The sequence below is a fragment of the Aotus nancymaae genome, unplaced genomic scaffold (genome assembly GCF_030222135.1).
Source record: "Aotus nancymaae isolate 86718 unplaced genomic scaffold, 86718_ANA_hifiasm-v0.15.2.pri h1tg000030l, whole genome shotgun sequence".
NCBI lineage: Eukaryota > Metazoa > Chordata > Mammalia > Primates > Aotidae > Aotus > Aotus nancymaae.
Window position 1 is genome coordinate 22,613,679 of NW_026988443.1, and position 25,389 is coordinate 22,639,067.

The window sequence follows — 25,389 nt, forward strand, 5'->3', positions numbered from 1 at the left end:
ACCTCCCAGGGTCCCACAAGACCTCAGATCCATCTCCATTTAGAGGCCCAGACCTGGTTTCCAAGGAGACCTAGCAAAGCTGGGTCCAGGACAGGGCCAGGCAAGCAGAGCTGGCAGGTGGGTGCTGGGAGGAGGCTGTTACCCCAGACCACAACTTGTGATATCCCGGCTGCGACCTCCACTCCAGGCCACAAGACGACACTGGGCTCAGGAGTAGATGGTGATGACTTCACGGCCACCACCGCGCACCAACAGCACCCGCTCAAGGCCCTCAGTCAGCACCTCGAGGAACTCCATGTCTGCAGGGCCTCAGGTCAAGGAGGCAGCACCAAGACCAAGCGGCAACCACACCCACCCAGGGGCACCTGGTAGAGGAGCTGCCGGCCTGACCTCCCACACTGTCTACCTCCCCACTGCCTGCCTCTCCACAAAGGGATACAGTTTTCATCACCTTCACTGTTCTTGGGTGGGCCAGGCATGTTTAGGAGGACCAGGCGGGCATCGTGGGAGCGCGTGACAATGACTTCATTGAGCTTCACAGCGGTGTGCATACGCCGTACATTGGATTGGTCCCTACATGTAGTGTAGCCAGTCACAGGTCACCATGAGCTGCCCTGGCCCACCTAACACAACTTGTCTGCCCCACCCCACCTCTGCCTCTAGATTCCAGCGCGGCGGGGTCTGTTTTTGCTGCACTTACGGCTTAATATGCACCAGCTCCCGGAAATTGTCAGGGGTGTAGCTGGGGTCCCAGGGCTCGGTCATGTACTTGTCCCTGGTCCATGTCATCTGGATCTTATCAGCCCCCACTGCAGACTCATCTTCCTCGTCTGAGTACAGGCCCTCCAGCCGCAGGGCTGAGTGCCGGTCCTTGACCAGCTGCGCCTGGCGACAATCAAAGGAGGTAGGTTTGGTGCCATAGGAAAAGGGGGATGGCGGCATGACTGACCCAATGTGACCACCTTGCCTCTGGGAAATGGGCACTGGCTTGGGTGGGGCTGTGCTGAGTCATTCTGATTCCTCCGGACCCACCATAGGGTCTCCAAAGGCCTGACCCTGCCACCCACCCTGGCCTGAACCAAGAAGGGCACTGACTTCTCGCTCTCGCTCAGTCTTCGTCAGTCTCATCTGTCGCAGCATCTGCGACCGCTGCTCCATCATCAGCGTCCGCTCGTAGGTGTATGCAGAGATGTCGCTGTTATGCTGGGGACAAGGTAGGCTGTGAAGACCCAGCTGCATGGGACATGGTATCCAGGGACCAGGGCGGGGCAGGGGGCTCACCATCTCCACCACCTCCACCTCGGCCTCAAGGCGCAGATGGTACAGGAAGACAGCCAGGTCCTTCTTCATCTGGATGCTGTTGTCGTCCATCTGGGCCACTGTGAAGATGCGCATCCGGCACTTCCTCCAGACCTGAGGCAAGGGACCAGGTGGGCGGTTTGGTCAGAGCTTCTCCTCCGAGGGCCCAGCCCCTCTCACCCACTCCCACCCCCAGCCCACCTTATGCTGGCGCAGCAGGAAGGGCAGAAGCATGAGCATGCCGCCATCGTGCACGATCCACCACACGTCTATGTGACCCTCCAGGTAGCGCTCGTGGTTGCTGGGGTAGAAAGCAATGTTCTTGGGCACGAGCAGGGCCAGGTGGGCGGCTGTGGTGCAGCGCACGGTGTCTGGGGAGGACAGGCACAGTTGACCACCAGCCTATGGCCCTCTGGCCACTGCCCCCTCACTTCACCCCTGCCCACCAGTCCTAGCCCAGGCCTTAGGCCCTCACACACCAATGAAGGTCTTCCAGGCACGGGGGTCCTCGCTCTGTCGCCAGCCGTAGGGCCAGCCCAGCACCACGGAGTTATGCCGCATGCCGCCTAGCCCACAGGACTGGATGAGGTGGGCCAGCCCCTCCCGCACCTTGCTGGCCACCACCACCTGGCAGAAACCCTTCACCTTCTCAATCTCCATCATGTTCTTGATTGTCTGTGGGGAACATACCCAGGGCCGAGGGGAGGTCATCAGCTTCCCTTCTGCTGGGCTCCCTCCTGAGGCCCTTTGGGAACAAAACGACTTTGGGGGGGTGGAGGAGGGCCACAAGGAGGAGGGGCAACAAGCTGCCCACCCGGAGGCCAAGTTTTCAAGATGGGACTGTCAGCTCCCCCTTGTGCCAGCTCTCAGGTACAGCAGTGCTGCCACCCTGGGCAAGATTGGGCCCCTCCCCTTCGTGCCAGGTGCAATCCAGACCCCTATAGTCCGGTTCAGCTCTCACCCCCCGAAGCAGGCACCTGCTCAGCGGCCTGGGCCTCGCCATAGCTCTCCAAGAAGCTGCCCTGGATAACAGAGCCAACAATGGTCAGGCCCTTGCCGGCCTTGAGCTGGGAGGCGAAGGTGAGGAGCCGCGGGTACTTCACATGCAGGTCCTCGTCAAGTTTCAGCAGTACCAGCAGCTGCGGCCTGTGGTGGCAGGTGCAGGGAGCCTGAGACCAGGGCCGGCCTTTCCAGGGAGTCCCTCCTCTTCCTCCCTTCTCGGGTCGTGGTCCCTGTGGGTTTGGGTAGCATGGCCCAGGAGGGTGCCCCTGGCAGCCCAGGACAGGGAGCCCAGACTGGGAAGGGGAGCCGGCACCTCTCAACCCTCATCCCTGACAGTGCCCCCTAAGAACCTCTGTGCCCTGGCCATAGTCTGGTGGGAACTCACCGCCAGTTCTTGGTGTGAGGAGGCCCTTCCTCAAGCCGCAGCAGCGCGTAGCGGGCAGCGCTCAGGGACAGGCCTCGGATCCCGTCACCCCACTCCTTCTCAGCCCTGCAGATTCCACAGCAGCTGGTGAGCCCCAGGTGCTGCCCAGGGGATTCTGTCTATGTGGATGCGAGGTGGAGATGTTCTGCCCTCCAAGACCACCCAGGGGCCCTGAGTCATAGCCCTGAGTCCTGGAACCCACGGTGACCCAGCTCCCTACCCACTCCCACATCAGACCACCTCGCCTGCTTGGCTGGGCCCCCTCAAGGCTGTGCGGCCTGCAGGCATAGGCCAGGTGGCAGCCGCTTACTCACCCTTGGTACTCGATGTACTTGTAGATCATGCCGGCAATGAGCATGGCCACCAGGGCATAGTACCAGGAGGAGACGAACATAAGGGCCAGGCAGAGGCTCATGCCCAGGAAGGACAGCGCCCTGGGCCGGAGGGGAGGGCAGAATCAGGGCAGGACCAGGAGGGTCCCAGGCAACAGCCTGGCCCATGTTCTGGTGGCTCTGTCACGTCCCAGGTCACACACTGGGTGGGAGACACAGGTCCAGCTCCCCCAGCCCCATAATCTCCCTTCCCACAGTATTTCATCAAGAGCTACCTGCCCAGGAAGTCCAAGCCTCATCCAGCATAAGGCTCCTGGCCTCCCCAGGGCCTCCCATGTCAGAGGCGTGGCTCACCAGTGATAGTACTTGAACCGGGGCCGCCAGTTGGGGGTCCTCAAGAGCGTCTGCACCGCACAGGCCAGGTTCACGAACAGGTAGCACATCAGAAAGAACCTGCAGCACAGGGGGTGGTTGGCACAGAGCAGCCTGCTCGGCAGTCAGGGATCCGATGTCAGGCTGGGCCTGGTCCAGAAACAGGGCGTGGCCCACCCTGCCCTGCTCGGCCAGCTCTTCTCAACCTCATTGCCCCCACTTCCATGGCCTGAGGCGATGAGACTATACTGGGGCTGTCCTTGGAGCCAGATCACTGAGGATGGGCAAGGGTTTGCCCACGGAGGAGGTGGGAAGGGGAGTAACGGGGCAGAGCTGAAGATGGTGGTGCTGAGTGGCAGGAAGAGCTCTGCCTGGAGACTCTGGGCCACACTCAGGACTCCGGCCTGGGCAACTAGCTAGATGAGGGGCTGCCAGGCATGAAGGGGAGGATGGAGGATGAAGCGGACCATTTGAATGCACCCAGTCAGACACTTAAGAGACGCTGCGGTGGGTATGGGAGTCTGAGGCGTGGGCAGGGCTGGCTGTGTGAGCCCTCTGGGAGGGCAGCTGAGGATGGGTGCACAGGAAGGCAGGAGAACCCACATGGGGCATGTCAGGGGGCAGGGGCTCCCATGAGGGGGAGATGGTATGAGTCCCTTCAGGCGCTGCCAGCAGGAGGCCCAAGATAAAGGCCGAGATGTAGCCTCTGGCTTGGGCATGAGGGGTCACCACCCAAGATGGCTATGGCCAGTTTCAGCTGTGTACTTATGTGAGGGGCAGGGATGGGGTGGGGGAACAAGAGGGTGCTGGCTCCAGCAGGCCTGGCTGTAGCTGGGGCAGAGGCTGCTCAGGGAGATAGGGCCCTCTTAGGTCTGCAGGCTGAGGGGGCAGGGAAGGGGAGGCCGTTCATAACCACACAAGCAAGAAGGAGCATCGGTCACAGAGCAGGGTGGGCAAGGACCCCAGCCTGGGCAGAGGTGAACACTGCAACCAAACAGGCGCTGCCTCGGAGACCCTGGGAGTCTCCATGTGCTGGTCACTCCCTGCAATGCACTGGCATGCAGAATTGCCTGGCTGATTCCAGAATGTTAAAAGCAAATGACTTTGAAATGGATGGGCTGGGCATGATGGCTCATGTCTGTAATCCCAGCCCTTTGGGAGAGCAAGGCTGGTGGATCACCTGACATCAGGAGTTCGACACCAGCCTGGCCAAGATGATGAAACCCCGTCTCTACTAAAAATACAAAAAATTAGTTGGGCATGGTGGCAGGTGCCTGTAACCCCAGCTACTCGGGAGTCTGAGGTAGGAGAGTTGCTTGAACCCTGGGGGCAGAGGTTGCAGTGAGCCAAGATTGCACTCCGGCCTGGGCAACAAGAGCAAAACTCTGTCTCAAAAAAAAAAAAAAAAAAAAAAAAACAAAAACGGATGGAAGGGGCAGTAGTGGCTTCATGGAGGTATGAGGGATATGGTGCTCGCCCTGTCCAGGGGGGAGGTCTGCTGGCCACCTGCTCTGGGGGCTCTCTCATGCACGTGTGAACCTGTTGGTCACTTTATAGCTTTGGCATAGGTGTCAACGTGCTCCTAAATGCAGGGTGAGCTGAGCCATATGCAGGCCATATCTCCCAGCTGCGCCCCAACATCAGACACAGCCACGGGGAGGTGCTAGGTTTCAGGGAGCCTTTCCCAGACCATCCCCCTGCCCTGCCCAGCCCCAGCTCACATGGATAGGATGGGGGCCACCATGTCGAGGGAGGCGATGAGGATGCCCAGCTCGGCGATGAGTGCCGTCAGGAGGAGTGCCCATGTGGGTTCACCATTCACCTTCCCATGGCCAAACACCTGCATGCATCAGGAAAGAAGCTAGTCCTGTCATCCCCATTCCACATCTTGGGCCCCAGGACCCAGCCTCGTCTCCTTCACTCCCCGGGCCCTCCTCGGGGGCTCAGGCTACCCCTGTGCCTATCCACGTGAGTGTCACCAGTCACCCTGACTCCACCTTGCCAAGCCTCTCTCCTTTAGATGAGTCTTAAACAGGCCATGAAGATTCTGGGTCCAGACAACTCCAGGCCCAGGACAGTGCCAGGCCCAGGGCAGTTCTCAGTAGTTCCTCATGGACAGCGCCTGGCCCAGGGGTTACTGAAGGCAGGACGTGCTGCATCTGTGTTCCCTAGCTCTCTCCCCAGCCGGGCGAGGACCTGGGAGCAGCCAGGCCGTGGGGGAGTACAGAGGGTCTCACCCGGAGGAAGGGGATGATGTTGTCCTTGGCAATGGCCTGCAACAGGCGTGGTGCCCCTGTGAGGCTCTGGAGGCCAGCGCCACAGGTTGAAAAGAAGGAGCCGACAACGATGACCCAGGGTGAAGGCCAGGCCAGTGTGCCCACCACCAAGTTCCTGCTGACGCCATCCCCATACCTGCAGGGGCCACCAGAGTGAAGGATGTCAGGGGTCCAGAAGGAGGGCACAGACCACCAAGGACAGCCAGCAGCCTAAGGACCACCCATGGGGTTGGGGGCTGGTGAGAGGGCAGGTCAAAGCCAAGCTGCTGCTACAGGGAGGGTCCCAGCTCACTCACTTGTCCCGGAGAACCACACCCTCGATGCAGGCGCCAAAGAGAACCACACTGCTGAAGTCTGCAGCGGCGTCAAGGAAAGCTCGGCCTCCACCACCCCACTGTCCCCAAACAAGACCACGTGACTCCACCCCAGCCATAGACCACTGGGATACCTACAGCTGGGGATCTCATGGTGTGTGTGTGTGTGTGTGTGTGCATGAGACGGGGAGCTATATGAGTGTGTGGGGTGTCTGTGCATGCCACCTGGTGACTTACACAGGCCAAGCGCCTTCTGTCCTCCACCCCACCTGCCCCAGGCCTGGGAAAGGATACACACGAGGGAAGTTGTAATGATGGCCAGAATGGTCCCCACCGGGATGGACTTCTGGGCATCACGGAGGTCCCCAGAGCGGTTTGAGCCAGCCATGATGCCTCCAAAAACAGATGAGACTCCCTCAGGGGATCGCTGGGATTGGGGACAGGGCTGGATGGGTGGGCAGGTGGGGCTCACCTGTTACAGAAGGGAAGAAGATGCCGACCAGCACGGTGAAGGATGTGGCAATGTCGGCCACCACATACAGAGGCAAGCTCTCCTTCAGGCTCGGGGCATCTGCAGAGGGCAGCCCGTGCTTCTCCACGATGTCACCTTTTTCCAGGTAGGCACTCCACAGATTTTCTGCAGGGGGAACCGCGTCACCACCACAGCCGCCCCCTGACTACCCCAGGCAGTTTGGGGCAGCCTAGCCAGAGGCTGCAGATGCAGGGAAGCTTTAGGAACTAAGGGGACAGCTTCAGCCCAATGACTACAGCTCCAGCCACAGGGCTTCCCTGACCACAAGGAAGGAGCTGCCCGGCTAAAAGTCAACAGAAAAAGGTGGCTGAACCACCATCACCCAGAGCCCCCCACTGCCTGCCTCGCAGACAAGAGGCCCTTTATGGATCCTGTGGGAATGTCCCCAGGCAGGGTCAGGGGCTGGTGGCTGGGGAAGACGGGCGGCTGCAGGCCTGGGACGCTGGCCAGACAGGCTCTGCTCACCCTAAACTCGGCTGCCAGGAGCCAGGCTGAGAGGACACTGCTGGGTTGGGAAGGCAGCCAGTCCTGCCCCCATTCCCAAGCTGGCCACACAAGGACAGCTCTGTGCTCTGTGCCCCTGCTCAGCCTGTGGGCTCAAGAGCAGGAGGACAGGAGGGTGGACCCACCCTGGAGCACACCAGCAGCTGCCCCAGGGATGCCAGGGATCTCGGACACATTGTTAAGCAGGAAGTAGGGGTCACAGGAGTCGGTAGTAAGGTTGGGGCTGTGGCAGAAGAAACTCCATAGCTGGGTGGCCACTGTCTCGTTGTCCACCACAGCTGTCTTGGCACAGACATCAAACTGGTCCCGGGACAGGGTCCTGTTGCCCAGCATGCATACCCTGTGCAGGACAGAAGCATTGGCACCTGCTCAGCTCAAGGTCCCAGCCTGTGCCCACCCTGTAGTCTCCGGGATCTGGGGCATCAAAGGCTGGTTACATGGGAGGGATGTCCATGCAATGCCCAGATAAATTCCTGGGTTACTTACGGAAACACGGGAGGGTCAAAAATAGACTTGACGCCCCCAGCATAGATGGAGAGGATGGAGATGATCACACAGGCCAGGAAGAGCGAGGCAAATTTGTTCACATACTTGACCCCCACAAACACCACCAGGGTCATGAAGATCAGGAAAATGGTCCCATACACACGCATATTGTTCAAAGTGGCACTCGACGTGTCATGAGCACCCGTTGGGTAAAAAATGGCAGCTGGTGGGGCAATGTAGGTCTGAAATAAGAAGATGGGTAAGGAGGGTTTTCTCTTCTTATATGGAAAGTGAAACTCGTCATTTTGGTTTTTTTTTAAGAGTACCTAAAAGAGGCCAGGTGCGGTGGCTCACACCTGTAATCCCAGCAATCTGGGAGGATAAGGTGGGTGGATCACTTGAGGTAAGGAGTTCATGACCAGCCTGGCCAACATGGAGAAACCCCGTCATCTTTACTAAAAATACAAAAATTAGCTGAGCGTGGTGGTGCATGCCTGTAATCACAGCTACTTGGGAGACTGAGGCAGGAGAATTGCTTGAACCCAGGAAGCGGAGGTTGCAGTGAGCAGAGATCACACCACTGCACTCTAGCCTGGGTGCCAGAGGGAGATTCTGTCTCAAAAAAAATAAAAAATAGGCTGGGCGCAGTGGCTCATGCCTGTAATCCCAGCACTCTGGGAGGCCAAGGCGGTGGATCACTTGAGGTGAGGAGTTCAAGACCAGACTGACCAAAATGGTGAAACCCTGTCTCTACTAAAAATACAAAAATTAGGCTGGCGGTCGTGTTGCACACCTGTAATCCCAGATACCAGGGAAGCTGAGGCAGGAGAATCACTTTAGCCTCAGTGGCAGTGGTTGCGATGAGCACATATCACACCACTGCACTCCAGTCTGGGCGACAGAGTGAGACCCTGTCTCAAAAAATGAATAGGCCAGGTGTGGTGGCTCACACCTGTAATCCCAGCACTCTAGGAGGCTGAGGCAGGCAGACTGCCTGAGCTCAGGAGTTCAGACCACCCTGGGCAACATGGTGAAACCTTGTCTTTACTAAAATAAAAAAACTTAGCTGGACATGGCGGCGTGCGCCTATAATCCCAGCTACTTGGGAGAGTGAGGCAGGAGGAGCGCTTGAACCCAGGAGGCGGAGGGTGCAGTGAGTTGTGATTGCACAACTGCACTCCAGCTTAGGCAACAGAGTGAGACTCCGTCTCAAAAAAAAAAAAAGAAAGAAAGAAAGAGAAAAAATAAGACTATCTAAAAGAAGCCAGTCACAAAAGGCCACATATTGTATGATTCTGTTTATATGAAATGTCCAGAATAGGCAAATCCCAAGGCAGAAAGCAGATTCGTGGTTGCCAGGGCTGGCGGGGAATGGAGAGTGACTGGTATTGGGGGTTCTTGGGGTGATGAAAAAGTTCTGAAATTGACTGCACAACTCTGTGAATATACTATAAAACACTGAATTGTACACTTTCAATGGTATGTAAATTGGTATGGGAATTACATGGTATGTAAATTGTATGTTAATAAAGCTGTTATTTGAAAACAAGCAAACAAAAGGGATCCAGACATAGATGCCAACCTGAATTGTTAAGTAGCCAAAGTGGAATGGTTTGAGCAACAAAATAAATAATGATAGTATTGGTTTACAACCCAAGAATAAAGTAAATATCCAGAAGTCCATACAGATATAATGACGTGGCTAAATAAATAAATAGGAGAAGGGACAAATCCCAAATAACAAACTAGAAGGAATATGAGAAATGAAAACAAACCAAAATCCCCCCAAAATCAGAAGATCCAGGCACAGGATCCATGCTGCAGGTAGAGGACCTGGAGGCAAGAACAACCAGGTAGCCCCTCTAAGTATCTCCTACTCTCTAGATCCCCAGGGGTGGGCACCTGTCACCCTGTGCCTCCCGCAGCTCCTCCACCTCTTCTCCCACTGCTGCGGCAGTTCAGTGGGGAATGAGAAGCTGAGGCTAAGACAGCTCCCATGGGGCTCACGGAGGGAGCACTGACCACCAACAGGGTCCTGTGGCTGCTTACCCTGATTGAAGGATGAGAAGCTGGTTCTGAAGGGCCCTGGCACAGATCCCTAGGGGACATAGAGCTGGCCAGAGCCCACACAAGCTCAGAAGGAAGTCTGCATCACCACCAAGATCTGTCACTGAGCCAAATACAAGTTCATGGAATCCTTGCCATGGATGCAATGGTACCCAGGTGGATGGAACATCCAGGGCAGAGGTGAAGGCAGCCAGACCTCTTCCCTGCCTGGCCCAAACTGGCATGGAGGCGAAAGGAAGACTGCCCTGAGCAAAGGTCTTTGTCTCTCAAAGAGGCCTCCTACTTTATAATGCCCAGACCTTGGCCAGAGGTGAGGGGGAATAAACAGCCTGGGCCTCTGTTTGGAGTCCAAAGGGACAGTTTGGACATGACCAGAGTTGGCCAGGGGTCAGCCTCACTCACCAGCAAGATCTCAATGGCCCCCAGGATGTACATGGCTGCTGCGAATGTTGTTCCCAGGTAGAAGCACAGGCCCACAGCACCTCCAAATTCTGGCCCCAGTGAGCGGGAGATCATGAAATAGGAGCCCCCAGCTACAGCAGGGAAAGGACGGAATGCACAGGTCAAGGCTCGTTCTTCTTTAAGGGGTCTCCCTGTGACAAGCCCTCACAACCACCCAGAGGGACAGGAACTGCTTTTCCCATTTATGGATGCGTAAAAGGGCTGGGAGACCTGCATGGTGGGTAAGCAGCCAGGCTGGCATTTGATCCTATCCCCATCTGACTCGAATGTCCAGCATGGCCCCGGGAAATGACTGCTTTGCTGGGGCAGTTCTAGTTTGTAGCAGTGGCTGAGTGGCCACTGTCCTCCAACTCCCTGAATGCGACCCACAGCCTCCTCTGGCTGGGTGTGTCCCATCTCAGCCCACCTCACCCTTCTGAGGCCTGTGCCTTTGTTAGTCTGACCCCTCCAGACCACAGCAGGGACTGCGTCTCATCCAATCTTTTGCCCCTAAGGCCCAGCACAGGGCCTGCCACGAGGTGAGTGTCCACGGCTCCTGCCCAGAGTCTCTGCTTCTATCAAAGCCTAACACCCTTGCAAGACTCAGAGAGTCATCACTGGGTCCCAGGGTGACAAGCACAGGGAGACAGGAGTCATCTCACGTTGCTGGTTGTATTTGCTGCTGAGACAATGTCTCTGGTGAAAATCTGGGAAGAGGGATCAAGAAATTCTTATAAAGAGTCAGTCTTTGTTTTGTGAGTTACCAGGGGAAAAAAAAAGAGTTAGTCTTGGCCGGGCATGGTGGGATTACAGGCTCATGCCTGTAATCCCAGCATTTTGGGAGGCTGGGGTAAGTGGACTGCTTGAACTCAGGAGTTCCAGACCAGTCTGGGCAACAAGGTGAGACCCGTCTCTACTAAAATAAGGAAATTATAAAAATATACATTAAAAAAAAAAAAGGCCAGATATGGTGGCTCACACCTATAATACAAGCACTTTGGGAGGCAGAGGCAGGCAGACTGCTTGAGCTCAGGAGTTTGTGACCAGCCTGGGCAACACGGTGAAACCCCGTCTCTACTAAAATACAAAAAATTAGCTGGGCGTGGTGGCATACATCTGTAGTCCTAGCTATGTGGGAGGCTGAGGCAAGAGGAGAATGGCTTGAACCCAGGAGATGGAGGTTACAGTGAGCCAAGATCATGCCACTGCACTCTAGCTTGGTGACAGAAAGAGACTCTGTCTCAAAAAAAAAAAAGTCAGCTGGGCACAGTGGCTCACACCTGTAATCTCAGCACTTTGGGAGGCTGAGGCAGGCGGGTCACTTGAGGCCAGGAGTTCAAGACCAGCCTGGCCAACATGGTGAAACCCTGTCTCTACTAAAAATACAAAAATGTGGTGGGCACCTGTAATCCCAGCTACTTTGGATGCTGAGGCATGAACATCCCTTAGAATTGCTTAAACTGCTGACCGAGGTGGCTCACGCCTGTAATCCCATCACTTTGGGAGGCCAAGGCAGGCAGATCACCTGAGGTCAGGAGTTCGAGACCAGTCTGACCAACGTGGAGAAACCCCATCTCTACTAAAAATACAAAATTAGCCAGGCGTAATAGCACATGCCTGTGATCCCAGCTACTTGGGAGGGTGAGGCAGGAGAATTGCTTGAACCTGGGAGGCGGAGGTTGCGGTGAGCTGAGATCGAGCCATTGCACTCCATCCTGGGCAACAAGAGTGAAACTCCATCTCAAAAAACGAAGAAAGAAAGGAAAAAAGAATTGTTTAAATCTGGGAAGCAGAGGTTGTAGTGAGCTGAGATTATGCCACTACAGTCCAGCCTGGGTGACAGAGCAAGACTCTGTCTCAGAAAAAAAAGTAAAATAAAATCAAAATCAAAAAACCGCCGGGCGCAGTGGCTCACGCCTGTAATCCCAGCACTTTGGGAGGCCAAGGTGGGTGGATCACGAGGTCAAGAGATCGAGACCATCCTGGTCAACATGGTGAAACCCTGTCTCTACTAAAAATACAAAAAATTAGCTGGGCATGGTGGTGCGTGCCTGTAATCCCAGCTACTCAGGAGGCTGAGGCAGGAGAATTGCTTGAAACTAGGAGGCAGAGGTTGCGGTGAGCCGAGATCGTGCCATTGCACTCCAGCCTGGGTAACAAGAGTGAAACTCCGTCTCAAAAAAAAAAAAAAAAAAAAAAAAATCAAAAAACCATTTTCAACACTTGGGAAACATACACACACATGTATACATGTAAGCACACACACATACATGCATATGTATATATACCACACATATACTTTTGGGAAATACAGATATATATATATGTATATATATATATAATTTACATAGAGTGTGCACGTGCAATATTTCATAAGACCCTAAGACCTATATATACCAAAAGGCAAATAGTAATGATCTCAGGATTGTGGGATTATGGGTGCTCTTGATTTTCCAGTCTATACTTTTCTGCACTTTCAAACCCTCTTATGGTAAACATACATTGCCCTTTCTTCTTGGTATTGCTTTTATACTAACAAAAACCCAACAGCACTCTCCAACTCTTGTCAAGCAGGGAAGCTCCTAAGTGGATACTGTCCTAGAATCAGGGACTAGGACCCCACTACAGAACTGCTTGGGGCAGGGTTGAGCTATGGGAGTTCCCAGGCAGGTCAAGGCAGAGTCTGGGCTCTTTTCTCCTCCACCAGGCCTTGGGTGGTGCTCACCGACCTGGAACCACACCGTTGGTGGCGATGGCACTCATGGAGATGGCCGTCAGCAGGGTCTGTGGGAAGGAAGGCCGGGGTGAGCGGCTCAGCTGGGTGGGCTCTGTGGGGACAGCCATGGCCCATGCCCAGCCCACCCCAGCCATGCCAGGACACTCACACAGCAGCAGCAGATGAGCACGATGAGGAGGGCCTGCAGCACACCAGCTGTGCCCACCATCCAGGTCAGCCGTAGGAAGAGGATAACCCCGAAGATATTCTGCAGGCAGGGCAGGTACACCCCCATGAGGGTGCCCATGCTGGGCGCCTGTGCTGACACGAAGGGAGGGGGTGAACAGAGCATCAGAGGGATGTACCATGGAGGGTCAGCCCTAGTCACTCAGCAGCCCCCTCCCCCAGTGGGGCCCCAGGGAACACAGTGGTTAGGCGTGACAGCCAGGATGTCACTACTGACTTTCATATAGGAAGACAGTTGGGTCTTGGAAGGTATAAAACCTGATTCTTTTCAAAACCCCACAGTGAGCTTTGGAACCTTAACTCTCTCTCAAGGTACTGCCTTCTTCCCTTCCTCTCTTCTGTTAAACTTTTAGAAAGAGGGGTTTGTCTCAGATCTCCACCTTCTCACCTAGCAGGCCCTAAGTCACATAAGCCAAAGTCCAAGAAGTCATCCCTGACCCTCCCTCTCCTCAACCCAACTGCAGTCCTGGTAGACATCAACTCCTACCCAGTCTGCCTCCCTGCTGCCCTGATATCAGCCTGCCTTGTCCCAGCCTTAGTCCCTTGAACCTGGGGCACCTGGGTAGTGCCCTCCTGAGCCTGTCAACCTCTCCACACTCCAGCCCACTCTGCTGCTAGGGTAGGTCTCTGAAAGCAAGTCTAATCTCATCGCCCATGCTGAAAACCCTCTGTGTTGTCTTGTAATCCAGTGTACAGTCCAGACTCCTTGGCTTGGGCCACCAGATGTGTCCCATCACCTCTTTTATTAGCCCCAGTCCCTGACCACATGGGTCCCTCAGATTCTCCAAACCTGAGAATGTGCTGGACTCTGCCTGGGAGAGTCAGCCCTGCCTCACGGCCTGGCAAACTCCTCTACAGTGAGACTTTCAGGAGCTTTAACTGTTTTTGTTGTTGTTGTTGGTTTGTTTTTTAAGCGGAGTTTCTTTTTTTTTTTTTAAGATGGGGTTTCACCATGTTGGTCAGGCTGATCTTGAACTCCCGACCTCTGGTGATCCACCTGCCTTGGCCTCCCAGAGTGCTGGGATTACAGGCGTGAGTCACTGCACTCGGCCAGCGGAGTTTCGCTCTTGTTACCCAGGCTGGAGTGCAATGGCATGATCTCGGCTCACCGCAACCTCCGCCTCCTGGGTTCAAGCAATTCTCCTGCCTCAGCCTCCTGAGTAGCTGGGATTACAGGCATGCACCATTGCGCCCAGCTAATTTTTGTATTTTTAGTAGAGACAAGGTTTCACCATGGTGGTCAGGCTGGTCTCGAACTCCTGACCTCGTGATCCTCCTGCCTCGGCCTCCCAAAGGCTGGGATTACAGGTGTGAGCCACTGCCCCTGGCCTTTTTTTTTTTTTGAGAGAGAGTCTCACTCTGTTGCCAGGCTGGAATGCAGTGGTGTGATCTCAGCTCACTACAACCTCTGCTTCCCAGGTTCCAGTGATCCCCCTGCTTCAGCCTCCCAAGTAGCTGGGACTACAGGCACACGCCACCACAAGTAGCTAATTTTTTGCATTTTTAGTAGAGATGGGGTTTCACCATGTTGGCCAGGATGGTCTCAATCTCTTGACCTCGTGATCCACCCACCTTGGCCTCCTAAAGTGCTGGGATTATAGGTGTGAGCCACTGCGCCAGCCTCAAGAGGTTTAACTGTCAACCTCTGCCAGGAAGATGTCCCCAGGTTGCCGGAGGTGGAGTCAGTCCTCCCTCCTACATTCTTTAGGCATCTGATATTCCCTACCACAGTGGTTACTACGGGTCATGGTAACAGACTGTACTTGTATGTTTCGTGACCATATTAGGGCAGACTTGGCTTGTTTATGGTTCTATCACCAGCAGTACCTGCAGGTACCCAAAAGGTGCTTCTGAACCCAGTGAGTGGTGCTTTGGAAGCCCCTGGGACATCCTGTTGGAAAAATCCTACAGAGAAAGTACTCAGGCTGTAGGGCAGGTGAGGAAGATCTAATATACAAATCTAGGCAGGTTTTCTCATCTCAGAGCAAAGTAGGGGCCAGCCAGGAGGCCAGGGCAGAGGCTGAGAGCACAAAGGCTGGCTGACATCTTCTTAAGGCACTGAGCCCCCAAGAGCGCAGCTTTCGAAGTGATACCTTGACAGCTTCCACCGGAGCCTCAGCAAAGCCTCCTCACTGAGCCAAAGGACTGGATTAGTGAAAATCATTCGGGGAGAGGGGACAGGGAAGCCCCCGAAGACAGTGCCAGTGCTGCCCTGAAGCTAGAGAGAACTGCATGGCTGTGATCCTGTCTAGCTGAGTCACCTTAGACAAGCTCCTTAATGCCCCTCCTGAAGGGTCCTGGCCTGGGGCAGGACGTGTGAGCGACCTAAAGGACTTCAGAAGAGCCTCGGCAAAAACAAATGGCTCCTCAACCATTTGTTTGAGGAGCAGTGCAGGGGACGGATCCCTCTCATCTGGGCTTTGTCTGAGCCCTTCTCAGAGGATGCCACCCACTGAATAGTGTCAGCAAGAGCTCCCAGTCCCACCCCCATCCCAGGCTGAGTCATTCTGAGAAAAGGGCAGTGTGGGAAAGGGCAGGGCGGGCCGGACATGCTTTCTGCATCCCCAAATAACCTCTGGCAGTCTCAGGAGGTCATCAGGCTGGAGTGGCTACTGGGGAGAGGCTGCTTTGGGTCTTGGAGTGGTCTGGCCGGAGACCCACCCTTCCTGCTTCAAGCTTTCTTTTCCCAAGGCCCCTGCTCAGGGCTGCCCTGGGTGAGGACCACAGCTCAGCAGCCCCAGATCCCTAGCTTCCTACTGATTCCTTAAAGACTCGACCAGGCTCATCCTTCTTCCATGGAAAAACCACTGGAGCTAGGACACCCAGCCACCCTCTCTCCTCCTCACCCTGAGGCCAGGTAAGTTGAATAAGCTAAGCATCCTCACAGGTTCCCCACTGGGCCAAGGAAGGATGGGCCTTCTCCGGCCCAGGCATCCCTTCCAAACTCCTGCTGAGATGTGCACCAGCCTTTCTTAGGGGCCTCTTCACTCCCAGCCACTAGCCCCCTGGCTTGGCCTGAAGGGACAGGGATGAGGTTGTGACCTAAGGATCCCATCACCCACTGTAGGCAGCACTCTCAGATGCTGAGATACCCCTGCAGTGCTGGACAGAGATGGACAGACGTAATTAGGGTTCTCTGCTATCTAGTCCAGAACATGCCAACAAAATCACACGTGGCTGGACAGGGTCAGGGTCAGCTCTGTGCCACCTCAAGGTATCAGCTGCCCTCTCTGAAGTGTGGACTGGTTTGCCTCCCCGAAGGGCAAGGTCAGAGGCGTGCTTCAGCGGGGTCTATCTTCTCTGCTGGCTCCACCCCAGCAAGCCCCAAATCTCTGTAGCAAGTGTGAGGCTGGAGGCCTGGCTTTTCCCAGCCAGGAGCTCCTTCTGCTTGCGCCGACCTCCAAGAATACTACAGCCAGTGCCAGACCTCAGCTCCTCCCCAAACACCACTGCTTTCCAAACCTCAGGGAGTTAGTATGTAGAGAGGGAAGGTCCCTTACCTCCAAACCAAAAATGTAAAAAAATCCCCAGCCCTCAGCTATACTGAGTCCCATGACACAGAGGAGCCAGGCTAAGAGGTAACAGTCACCCTAAAGAGAGGAGGGCTGAAGGGTCAGAGAACTGGATTCGTGACCAAAAAGAAGGACAGGGAAGCCCCACAAGGCAGCATCAGGCTCCAATCACATATACTCGTCCCCCAACCCTGGCACTCAAGGAACCCAGGGAGTTGTTGGAGGGTTCTGCCAATGGAGCCTCAGGCCAACACTACGAGTGGCAGGAGGGTTTGTGACTTGCTCTAGATTGCACGGCCTCCGAGAGACAACCTGGTTCCTGGCTCCAAGGGTAACATCCTTAGCCACCCTCACACAATGTCATCGATCTGGCATTTTGCATAGTTACATATCCCACAAATCTGTCCCCATAAAATCCACAAACCCATCTCCCAGCATTACACAGTGATCTTGTCTTGCTGAGTCACCTTAGACAAGTTCCTTAATGTCCCTGACCCTGCCTCCTCATCTGAAAAGCAAGGATGATAGTAGCACCAGGTCTTGGTTTTGTTGTGCGTGTGACATGTGAGAACCCAGGCCCACTGCCTGCTGTGGCCCCTCGCACACAGTAAGGGCTGAATACAGGCAGCTGTGGCTCCCGCTGTCATTCCTGAGGGCCTCCCTGGCCTTCTGCCTCTGGGGAGATTCTCATTAGCTTGCTTCTTGAAGCCTCCTGAGCCAAGGCATTCAGTGCCCATCCTCCCTGCTCACCATGCTTCACACCCACTTCCCATGGGGTGCTCACCACCATGTGGGGAAACAGTCAATTCTATGATGTTTTGTCTGTCTTCCCAGGTATGGCCCCTCTGCTGCCCCAACCAGCTCACCTCGGCTGCCCTCCGGCGGGTGCCCTCCCCACTTTCAGCCTCCTCATGCTCCTTGGCGCCTTGGGTGAGGTTGGTGTAGCTGACAAGCTTGCCCAGAAGAGACGATACCTTTGGGCGGATGTCCAGTTCTTCCTGTAAACATAGCCACAGGGCAAGATGGCATTAGGCCAAGCAGGTGCCAGTTGTGCGTAGCCAGCTGCCTGGTCCCTGGCCCTGTTCCAAGCCCTGAGGTAGGCCTGGGCCTGATCCCAGTTCTTCCCTGGGGAAGCCCAAGCCATCCAACTGGGCAGGTGTGGGCACCACACCCCAGCACATGGCACTCAAAGGCCCAGACCAGTGGCTGCTTTTCTCTGCTTCACCTTGGCTGCAATCACTGCCAGCCCATTTGTGAAAACTACCTGCCTCAGGGGAGAGAGGGCAGGGCAGAACATGACTGGCAGGCAGGCAATGGCATACTTCATCCTGCCTGCCCTGCCTGGCGACCTCCCAGCTATGGCTGCACCTCCAGGACTCACATCTACCCTCCCCACAAAAAAGCCACCCTAGTCACCTCAGGGACCCAAAGAGGGCAAAAGAGCAATGTCTGGGACAAGTGAAGTCTCTCTTGTCTGCCCAAACCCTCATCTCCCTGGAGGGTCTTCCCCGATCCCAGTCCTGCAAGCACCCACATCAATTGCAGAGATGGGATCCTGAACTTCCAGCCCATCCTCAGGTAGGGCTGGGCCAAGGCCTTCACTGCAGAACCTTGCTGCTTTCCCAGGTTGGGAGGCCTCCCAGGGCTCAGGTTCCCCAGCCCCACCAGGGTCTAGGTGATGATCCCTGCTCCTGCAGCCTTCTCAGTGCTGTGCCTCCACCTTCCTCCTGCCCACATTTAGCCTTTCCCACTCTGTCAGCTTGCTTCTGACCTACCCACAGGGAATAGTTGCTTTGGCCTGAGAAGGACAGATGAGGGCCCTTGGGGGCATGTGGAAAATGAGGAGCCTCAGCTGGATGCTGTGGCTCACAGTGGTAATTCCAGCACTTTGAAAGGCCGAGGGAAGATGATCACTAGAGGTCAGGAGTTCAAGAACAGCCTGGCCAACATGGTGAAACTCTGTCTCTACTAAAAATACAAAAAGTAGCCAGGTGTGGTGGTGGGCACCTGTAATCCTAGCTACTTGGGAGGCTGAGACAGGAGAATCAGAGCTTTGGAGGTGGAGGTTGCAATGAGCCAAGATTGTGTCACTGCACTCCAGCCCAGCCTGGGGTGAAGCGCAAGACTCTGTCTCAAAACAGAAAAAAAAAGAGAGAGAGATTGAGGAGTCTCCATTATTCAGCCATGCAGTGGCTGAATGTGTGGGTCAGAGTTTAAGAGCTTAAAGGAGCTTAAACCACATCTTTTTTTTTTTTTTTTTTTGAGATGGAGTTTCGCTCGTTACCCAGGCTGGAGTGCAATGGCGCGATCTCGGTTCACCGCAACCTCCGCCTCCTGGGTTCAGGCAATTCTCCTGCCTCAGCCTCCTGAGTAGCTGGGATTACAGGCACTCGCCACTATGCCCAGCTAATTTTTGTATTTTTAGTAGAGACGGGGTTTCACCATGTTGACCAGGATGGTCTCGATCTCTTGACCTCGTGATCTACCCGCCTCAGCCTCCCAAAGTGCTGGGATTACAGGCTTGAGCCACCACACCCGGCCTTAAACCACATCTTAAATCCAGATCTCACTGCTTAGCATGAGTCTGAAAAAGATAACACTCGAATACAGAGACAAATATTGGAGAATCTTTCCAGAGAGGGATCCCCTAAAGCTGCAAATGTAGAAGTGGGAGCAGATCCAGTGGAAAGGACCAGGCCTCAGTGAACTAGACGGGGACAGAGTTGGAAGAGCCAACCAAGAAAGACAAGGAAGAATCCATGGGAGAGCGAAGAACCATAGACTTGGAGAAGAACCAGGAGTGGAGGGAAGAGGAGAAATCCTGAGTTGGGAAATCCTGAACTGGTGTTTCCTTGCTGAGGGGTTGTAAGGAAGTCAGAGGTGAACAGCCCTGGAGGTAGCAATGGGGGTGGGGTTGTCAGTGGCCTCTGGGAAGGCAGCTTCAGCTAAAAGGGCCAAGGGAACTGCAGCCTGGCTGCCATGAGAACCAGGAAGACAAGAAGAGACAAGAGGAGGAGCGAGACAGAAAAGCCCAAGTGTCCAGCCTGCCTGCTTAGCTAAAGGCCCTGTCTGCCAAACCTGTGGCCCAAAATGGCTCCTCAGCTACCTCAAACAGTGCCAGGTTCCTGTCATAGTAGTCACTTCCTCTGGAAGCCTCCAAGGGAGAAAGAAAAGGGCTGCTCTCTCTGTGGTTGCCATGTCCTGTGAAGAGAGAGGAACAATCAGGGCCTGCTTCCTGAGTCCCCAGTCTGTGCCCCTTCCCAGAAGGCCAGTCCCCAAAACATCATCACTGTAAAGTACTTTGGAGCTGCAGTGTTACCAGGTTGGAACTCAGTTTCCACACCGCACTCTGCCAGCGTCCTTGAAGGGCTAGAGATAGCCAGGGAGTGGCCAGTGACCAAAACCTGGGACATCATTCCCTCCAGTGAAGGCCATCCAGGTGAAGGCGCATGCGCCCTAGCACAAGCACGTGGGGAAACCAAGGGGCGGGGCCTGCAGAGGGGCGGGGCCAGGCCTTGACCCGCCCCCAGATCCCCTCCACGCCTATCCCCTTTCTGGCCTTTCCGGAGTACCCAATGTGCAGGATGCCAAGAGCTCGGTGTCCTCAGGGACCGCTGGGGCATTGCCCTCCAAATATACGAAGCTACACAGAGCACCTTCCTCTGCCATGGCCTGAAGGTGGCCGGCTGGCTACCCAACCATGCATGGTGAGGGGGCATCCTGCAGGGCAGCCTGGGGCATATCGGGAGGCGGGGCAAGCCCCAGGCCATGGAGGGAGGAAGTGAACGCAAGGAGATTCTAAGTTCACCTAAGAAAGTTGGGCGGACTGAGCAGGGAGAATGGGAGCCGGGACTGCTGGCAAGGGCAGCACAATGGTCCCCTTGCCCCCAGATCCCACCGCTTAGCCCAGACTAACCTCCGCCTACAGCCTTAGGCTGCAGTGCCCCAGCTCTGAGGAAATCTCACCAAAAGGAGCAAAATGCCCCTTTTTTATAAGCCTGACTCAACTCCCAAAGTTCGACTGTTTTTTCTGGCTTCCCATCATTTACACTCTTCCCTGTCTTCCAGCTCTTGTCCCTTGTGAGTATTGGTGGATGCCATTCCCAGCTTCTCACCAAGCAGGACGCCAAGCACTCCTTTTTTAGGTGCTGAGTCTTCCCTCCACCCCAGCTACCCTGGCAGCCCTGGCCCTGGCTCAAGGCCTCACAGCAAATGGAAAGCACACATCTTGGTGTTGGATGGCAGCAGTGTGCAGTTTTGACATTAGTAGGACTGGCATAGTGTCCAATGGTGGAGGTGGCAACAGAACTGTCACCACCAGCCCAGGCTAGTGGTGTGATTGGGCTGTGCATCGGCCATGCCCATCAACCTTTTCTGTTTACGTAGCCACAATTCATTTCTCTGGTCTGCAGCTGAGAATGCTGATTGAGGCATCCTCCTACATCTGATTGATCTCTTGCTATCAGCATAAGGCTTCACTTGCCTTCTCTGAGCCAACAACTGCTCAGCAGGTGCTCTGCTGTGGATTCTTTATCCCCCAAGGAAACTAACAGATTAAGTGTGCCATGACAATGTTTGGGTCAAAGTCAGTTCTCCCTTCCCACAGCCTGTGAATGTGGGGCACACCTGCTACACCCAGCAATCTGGACTAACTAAGTGAGCCAAGCAGCTCAGTCCCACATTCACAGAGATCATTGCCAATGGCACAGTGCACAAAGGCAGACAGAGGTCAAGTCAGTCCACTGTGTAATGCTAAAGCCAGGTGGGGTCATGTAGTTCCTCAGACACCCTATGATATCTGCTGTGCCCTCCATGCTTGTTCAGGATCAGAAGGAGTCCCAAGAAAAATCTGAAAACCCAGTAACACGCTGCTCATTACAATAATGGCCCTTCAGTGAAAAGCGTTTGAAAATTACTCTTGGATTTTTGTGACAAAAAAAAAGTGTCTCCCTTTGATAAATCACATGCTTCATTTTATCAGAAAATAGCAGCTATACAACTTGTCTTCTTTCTTTCTTTTTGTTTTCCCTGAGATGAAGTCTTGCTCTGTCACCCAGGATGAAGTACAGTGGCATGTTCTTGGCTCTGCAACCTTCGTCTCCCAGGTTCAAGTGCATCTCCTGCCTCAGCCTCCCGAGTAGCTGGGACTACAAGTGCGTGCCACCACACCCGGGTAATTTTTTGTATTTTTGGTAGAGACAGGGTTTCAGCATGTTAGCCGGGATGGCCAGGATGGTCTTGATATGACCTCATGATCTGCCTGCCTCAGACTCCCAAAGTGCTGGGATTACAGGTGTAAGCCACCATGCCCCACCACTTTTCTTTCTGCTTTGGCTGCCAGGAATCTCCAAACTAAATTTACTCCTTAGATAAAGTCACCATCTGTCTCATCTCAGAGTCCTTGCCCCCTTCCTCTGAATGGTTTTTGATCTTCCTGACAGTAACAATCACTTAGGGAGACACTTTTGTTGGCTATTTCTTCTGATTCTTTTGTGGGAGTAGGCTGGAAATCAATTATAATTTATTCTAAACTCAGGTACTGCAGCCTGCCCCATCATCATTGCCTAGTCTTTCTGGGGAGACTGTACTGCTATCCCAAAAACGTACAGCTGAGCACACAGCAGCTCCCCGCAAATGCCTGTAAATGGTCCTCTAAGACCTAGACCATCCCTTGTCCCTTTAGCCATCACTCTAGGATGGCTCAGGGCCCTTCAAAAGTTGTCTCCAGTTCTCACAGCAACATTCCAGTAGAGAACATTTACTGCCTTATAGGGACAAGGAGAGTGAAGCTCAGAGATGTTCAGAGGCAAGGCCACCCATGAAGAAGGCCACATCTGGGTCCCAGGGTCCATCAGAGCAAGGTAGGGGATGAGCTGCAGGTTCTGTTCCTACTATAGACTCCAGTCCATCATCTATGCAGCACAATCTTTAAACATAGACAAGAGTGCTACAATTTGGCCAGGGTAAGCATACCCAGGCCTCTGGGAATTCAGATTGTGGCAACCTGGCTTGGATTCTAGGCCCTTCCTCCATGTGACCCAGGGAAACCTGCTTACTCCCTGTGCAGCCTTGGTTTCCTCTTCTATAAAGTGGAAATCATAACACTTGTTTTTCCAACTGCCCAGATGCACTAGAAAAGAGACAGTGCCAGGCAACCAGCGGGCATTCCTCGGAGTTCCCCCAAAGCTCCCAAGAGTTTGTGGGAATGTTAAGGGTCTAAGCACTGCCTGGATGTCTGTACTGCCCTTGGCATCAGACCTCCCGTTCTGGCCTCAGTCATTCCAAAAATTCCAGGGCAGGTCTGGGCATGCCTGCCAGGCTGAAGCTGCGCAGACACTGTCTGAGACCCCCAATAAATCTGAGTATGGCCTAGGCCTAGGAACTGTCTGTGAGCTACACAACTGTGTTCCCACCAGCAACTGTGACTGCACCAGTGGCAGGTGGGCCCAGGTGACCCTCCTGATCCCTGTGCACACAGATATCTGCCTGAGGGGCCCCCTCCAGGACCTCCCTATCCCCTCTGTCCACAGGCCAATGTGGGCCGGGTGAGTAAGCCCATCTAGGCCCTCCAGAGCAGAGGTGCGGGCACTCAGCTGGGGAAGGGGCAGGAGATGGATCTGAGGCTCACTGTGTTTGTGCCCTCTGACCCTTTGCAGTCCCCACCAAGGATCAAAATTACTCACCGGGGCTCAGAGTGTCCCCCATCCTGCAGACAGCCAAGGTCTGGCTAAAAAAGAGTAAGAGGAGGAGAAAGAAGAAAGGAGTATAGTGGGAGGAGCTGGCCTAGCCTGCGGGGATCTAGCAGGACTCCGCCAATGTAGCTCCAGGTCCCTCCAGTCACCCTGTAGGGGCCAAGGCGTGGCCAAGGCGGAGCCAGCAGCTAGGCTCAGCTCTGCCAACCCACTGGTCCAGGCTGATCCTGGGGGTACGGCCCAGTCTACCCTCTGGGGAGAGAGGTCCTCCCAGGGTTAGGGAAGCAGGGATGCTGGCTTTTGCTCTGACCACTTGAATCAAGCTAGGGGCAGACAAGGGCATGGGGGCTGGGGTACTCACACAGCTGTCAAGCCTGTAAAACCTCTGCAGTGTCCAGCAGCACATGCCACTGTCCTGTGCTACCTCTGCACATGGCAGTCAAGTGATATACACACACATAGCCATCATTCACATCAGGCATAGATCACTTCAGTCCTGTCACCACCACAGACAGATCAGAGGTCCAGATCACGTCACCTGGCACATGTCAGCCACACACTTCCTGCATATCGCCATCATGATCGATCACAGATATCACAGGCATTTGTCAGCCAAATCACCATCCTCATCACTGTCAACCCTGCAGGAAACAGGGGTGGTGAGAATGCCCTGCCCTGAACCAGCCTTCACTCTGTGATACCCACAGCCACACACTTGCACAAGCGCAATTAGACATGCATTGCCACTACACACACAGACCCATGTCCTCAGCCGAGCTCACTCTCCAAGGGTGGGCCTTAAGAGGAACAGCCCCCTGGGGTAGGAGATGGAGAAAGGGGTGTGGGGAGAGGCAGGCACCTGGGAGAAAGGAGGAGGGAGACGGGGCTTACCTCCAGACCCTGACACCTTGGTTAAAGAGCTAAGGTGAGGCCGGGCGCGGTGGCTCAAGCCTGTAATCCCAGCACTTTGGGAGGCCGAGGCGGGTGGATCACGAGATCAAGAGATCGAGACCATCCTGGTCAACATGGTGAAACCCCGTCTCTACTAATACAAAAAATTAGCTGGGCACGGTGGCGCGTGCCTGTAATCCCAGCTACTCAGGAGGCTGAGGCAGGAGAATTGCCTGAACCCAGGAGGCGGAGATTGCGGTGAGCCGAGATCGCGCCATTGCGCTCCAGCCTGGGTATCAAGAGTGAAACTCCGTCTCAAAAAAAAAAAAAAAAAAAAAAAAAAAAAAAAAAAAAAAGAGCTAAGGTGATGGAATCTTCTACCCAGACTTGACTGCCATGGGCAAATTACATAACCGCCACCCCTCCCTTCACTCCTTCCTAACTGGGAGCAACAGTACTTATCCCACCGGTGATGCTGGAGGATTAAGCAAGTTAATTCACTTCAAGTGCCTAGACACGTCCTGCTCCGTGTGAGTGCTTCACAGAGGCCCACTGTCCCTACACATCTACACTGGCGCGCTCACAGGCAGTCAGACCCCCAGTAGGCGCACTCTCTGGCCAGAGTGCAGGTTGGCACAGAGAGGCACAGGGAGGGGTTTAGGCAGGGGGAAAGAGGGTCGTCTCAAAGGCAGAGACGCTGAATCCCAAGTGGGGAACCGAGGAGAGAAGAGGATATGGGATTCACCAAAGGTGAAGGGCCGGGAAGGGCCCTGTCCTCAAGCCGGGCAGCCCAGCCGGCTGCCTCCCTGGGCGGCCACGTCTGCAGCCCCCGCCCGCGGCCCACAAGGGAGGAGCAGGGGCGGGGAGGGCTACCGGGCGCTGGCGCCCGGGGCCAAGGAAAACCGTGTCTGCGAGCGCGGGGCGGGGAGCCAGTGGTTGCGGTGCGGGCCAAAAAAAGTTGAGTCTGCACCGACGTGTGCGCTCCAGGTCCCGGGGTAGGTGCGGGAGCGGGCCCGGGATGGCGGCCCCGGGTGGCAGGCCCCGCTGCCCCGCCACGGCCCCTTCGAACGCGCCCTCACCATCCGAGTCCTCCCGCTCGGCGCGCTCTCCGTAGTCCACCCAACTGAGCCCCTCGAGGTTGTCATAGTCGCCGCGCCGCGGCCCGTCCACTGGCACCACGGTGAAGTGAGGCATCGTGCACGCTGTGCTCCGCCGCACCCGCCGTCCCGGCAGCCCGCCGCAGTCCCCGCCGCCCCGGGCCGGTACGCCCCGCCCGCTCGCAT

General features: G+C 55.1%; 1 protein-coding gene across 4 annotated transcripts; it reads right to left on the reverse strand.

Annotated features, from left to right (window-relative positions):
• Window positions 1–54: 54 nt before the first annotated feature.
• On the reverse strand, window positions 55–25,389 carry SLC12A4 (solute carrier family 12 member 4). Of its 4 annotated transcripts, none has more exons than XM_012468166.2 (24): window positions 25,186–25,329; window positions 19,630–19,724; window positions 17,390–17,521; window positions 12,935–13,081; window positions 12,779–12,833; window positions 10,011–10,141; window positions 7,542–7,783; window positions 7,181–7,395; window positions 6,492–6,656; window positions 6,314–6,412; window positions 6,002–6,059; window positions 5,667–5,841; window positions 5,151–5,269; window positions 3,412–3,510; window positions 3,040–3,159; window positions 2,687–2,791; window positions 2,277–2,445; window positions 1,779–1,974; window positions 1,501–1,670; window positions 1,282–1,413; window positions 1,096–1,203; window positions 701–885; window positions 440–573; window positions 55–299 (listed from the first exon to the last, which is right to left on the reverse strand). In XM_012468166.2, exons 1-24 carry the CDS (start codon window positions 25,298–25,300, stop codon window positions 208–210), a joined length of 3,258 nt encoding a protein of 1,085 aa, XP_012323589.1. In that variant the 5' UTR covers window positions 25,301–25,329; the 3' UTR covers window positions 55–207. The 4 variants fall into 4 exon arrangements, with proteins under 4 accessions (XP_012323589.1, XP_012323591.1, XP_012323590.1 ...); XM_012468168.3 differs by lacking the exon at window positions 25,186–25,329 and adding an exon at window positions 23,207–23,243; XM_012468167.2 differs by lacking the exon at window positions 19,630–19,724 and having other exon boundaries at window positions 25,186–25,389.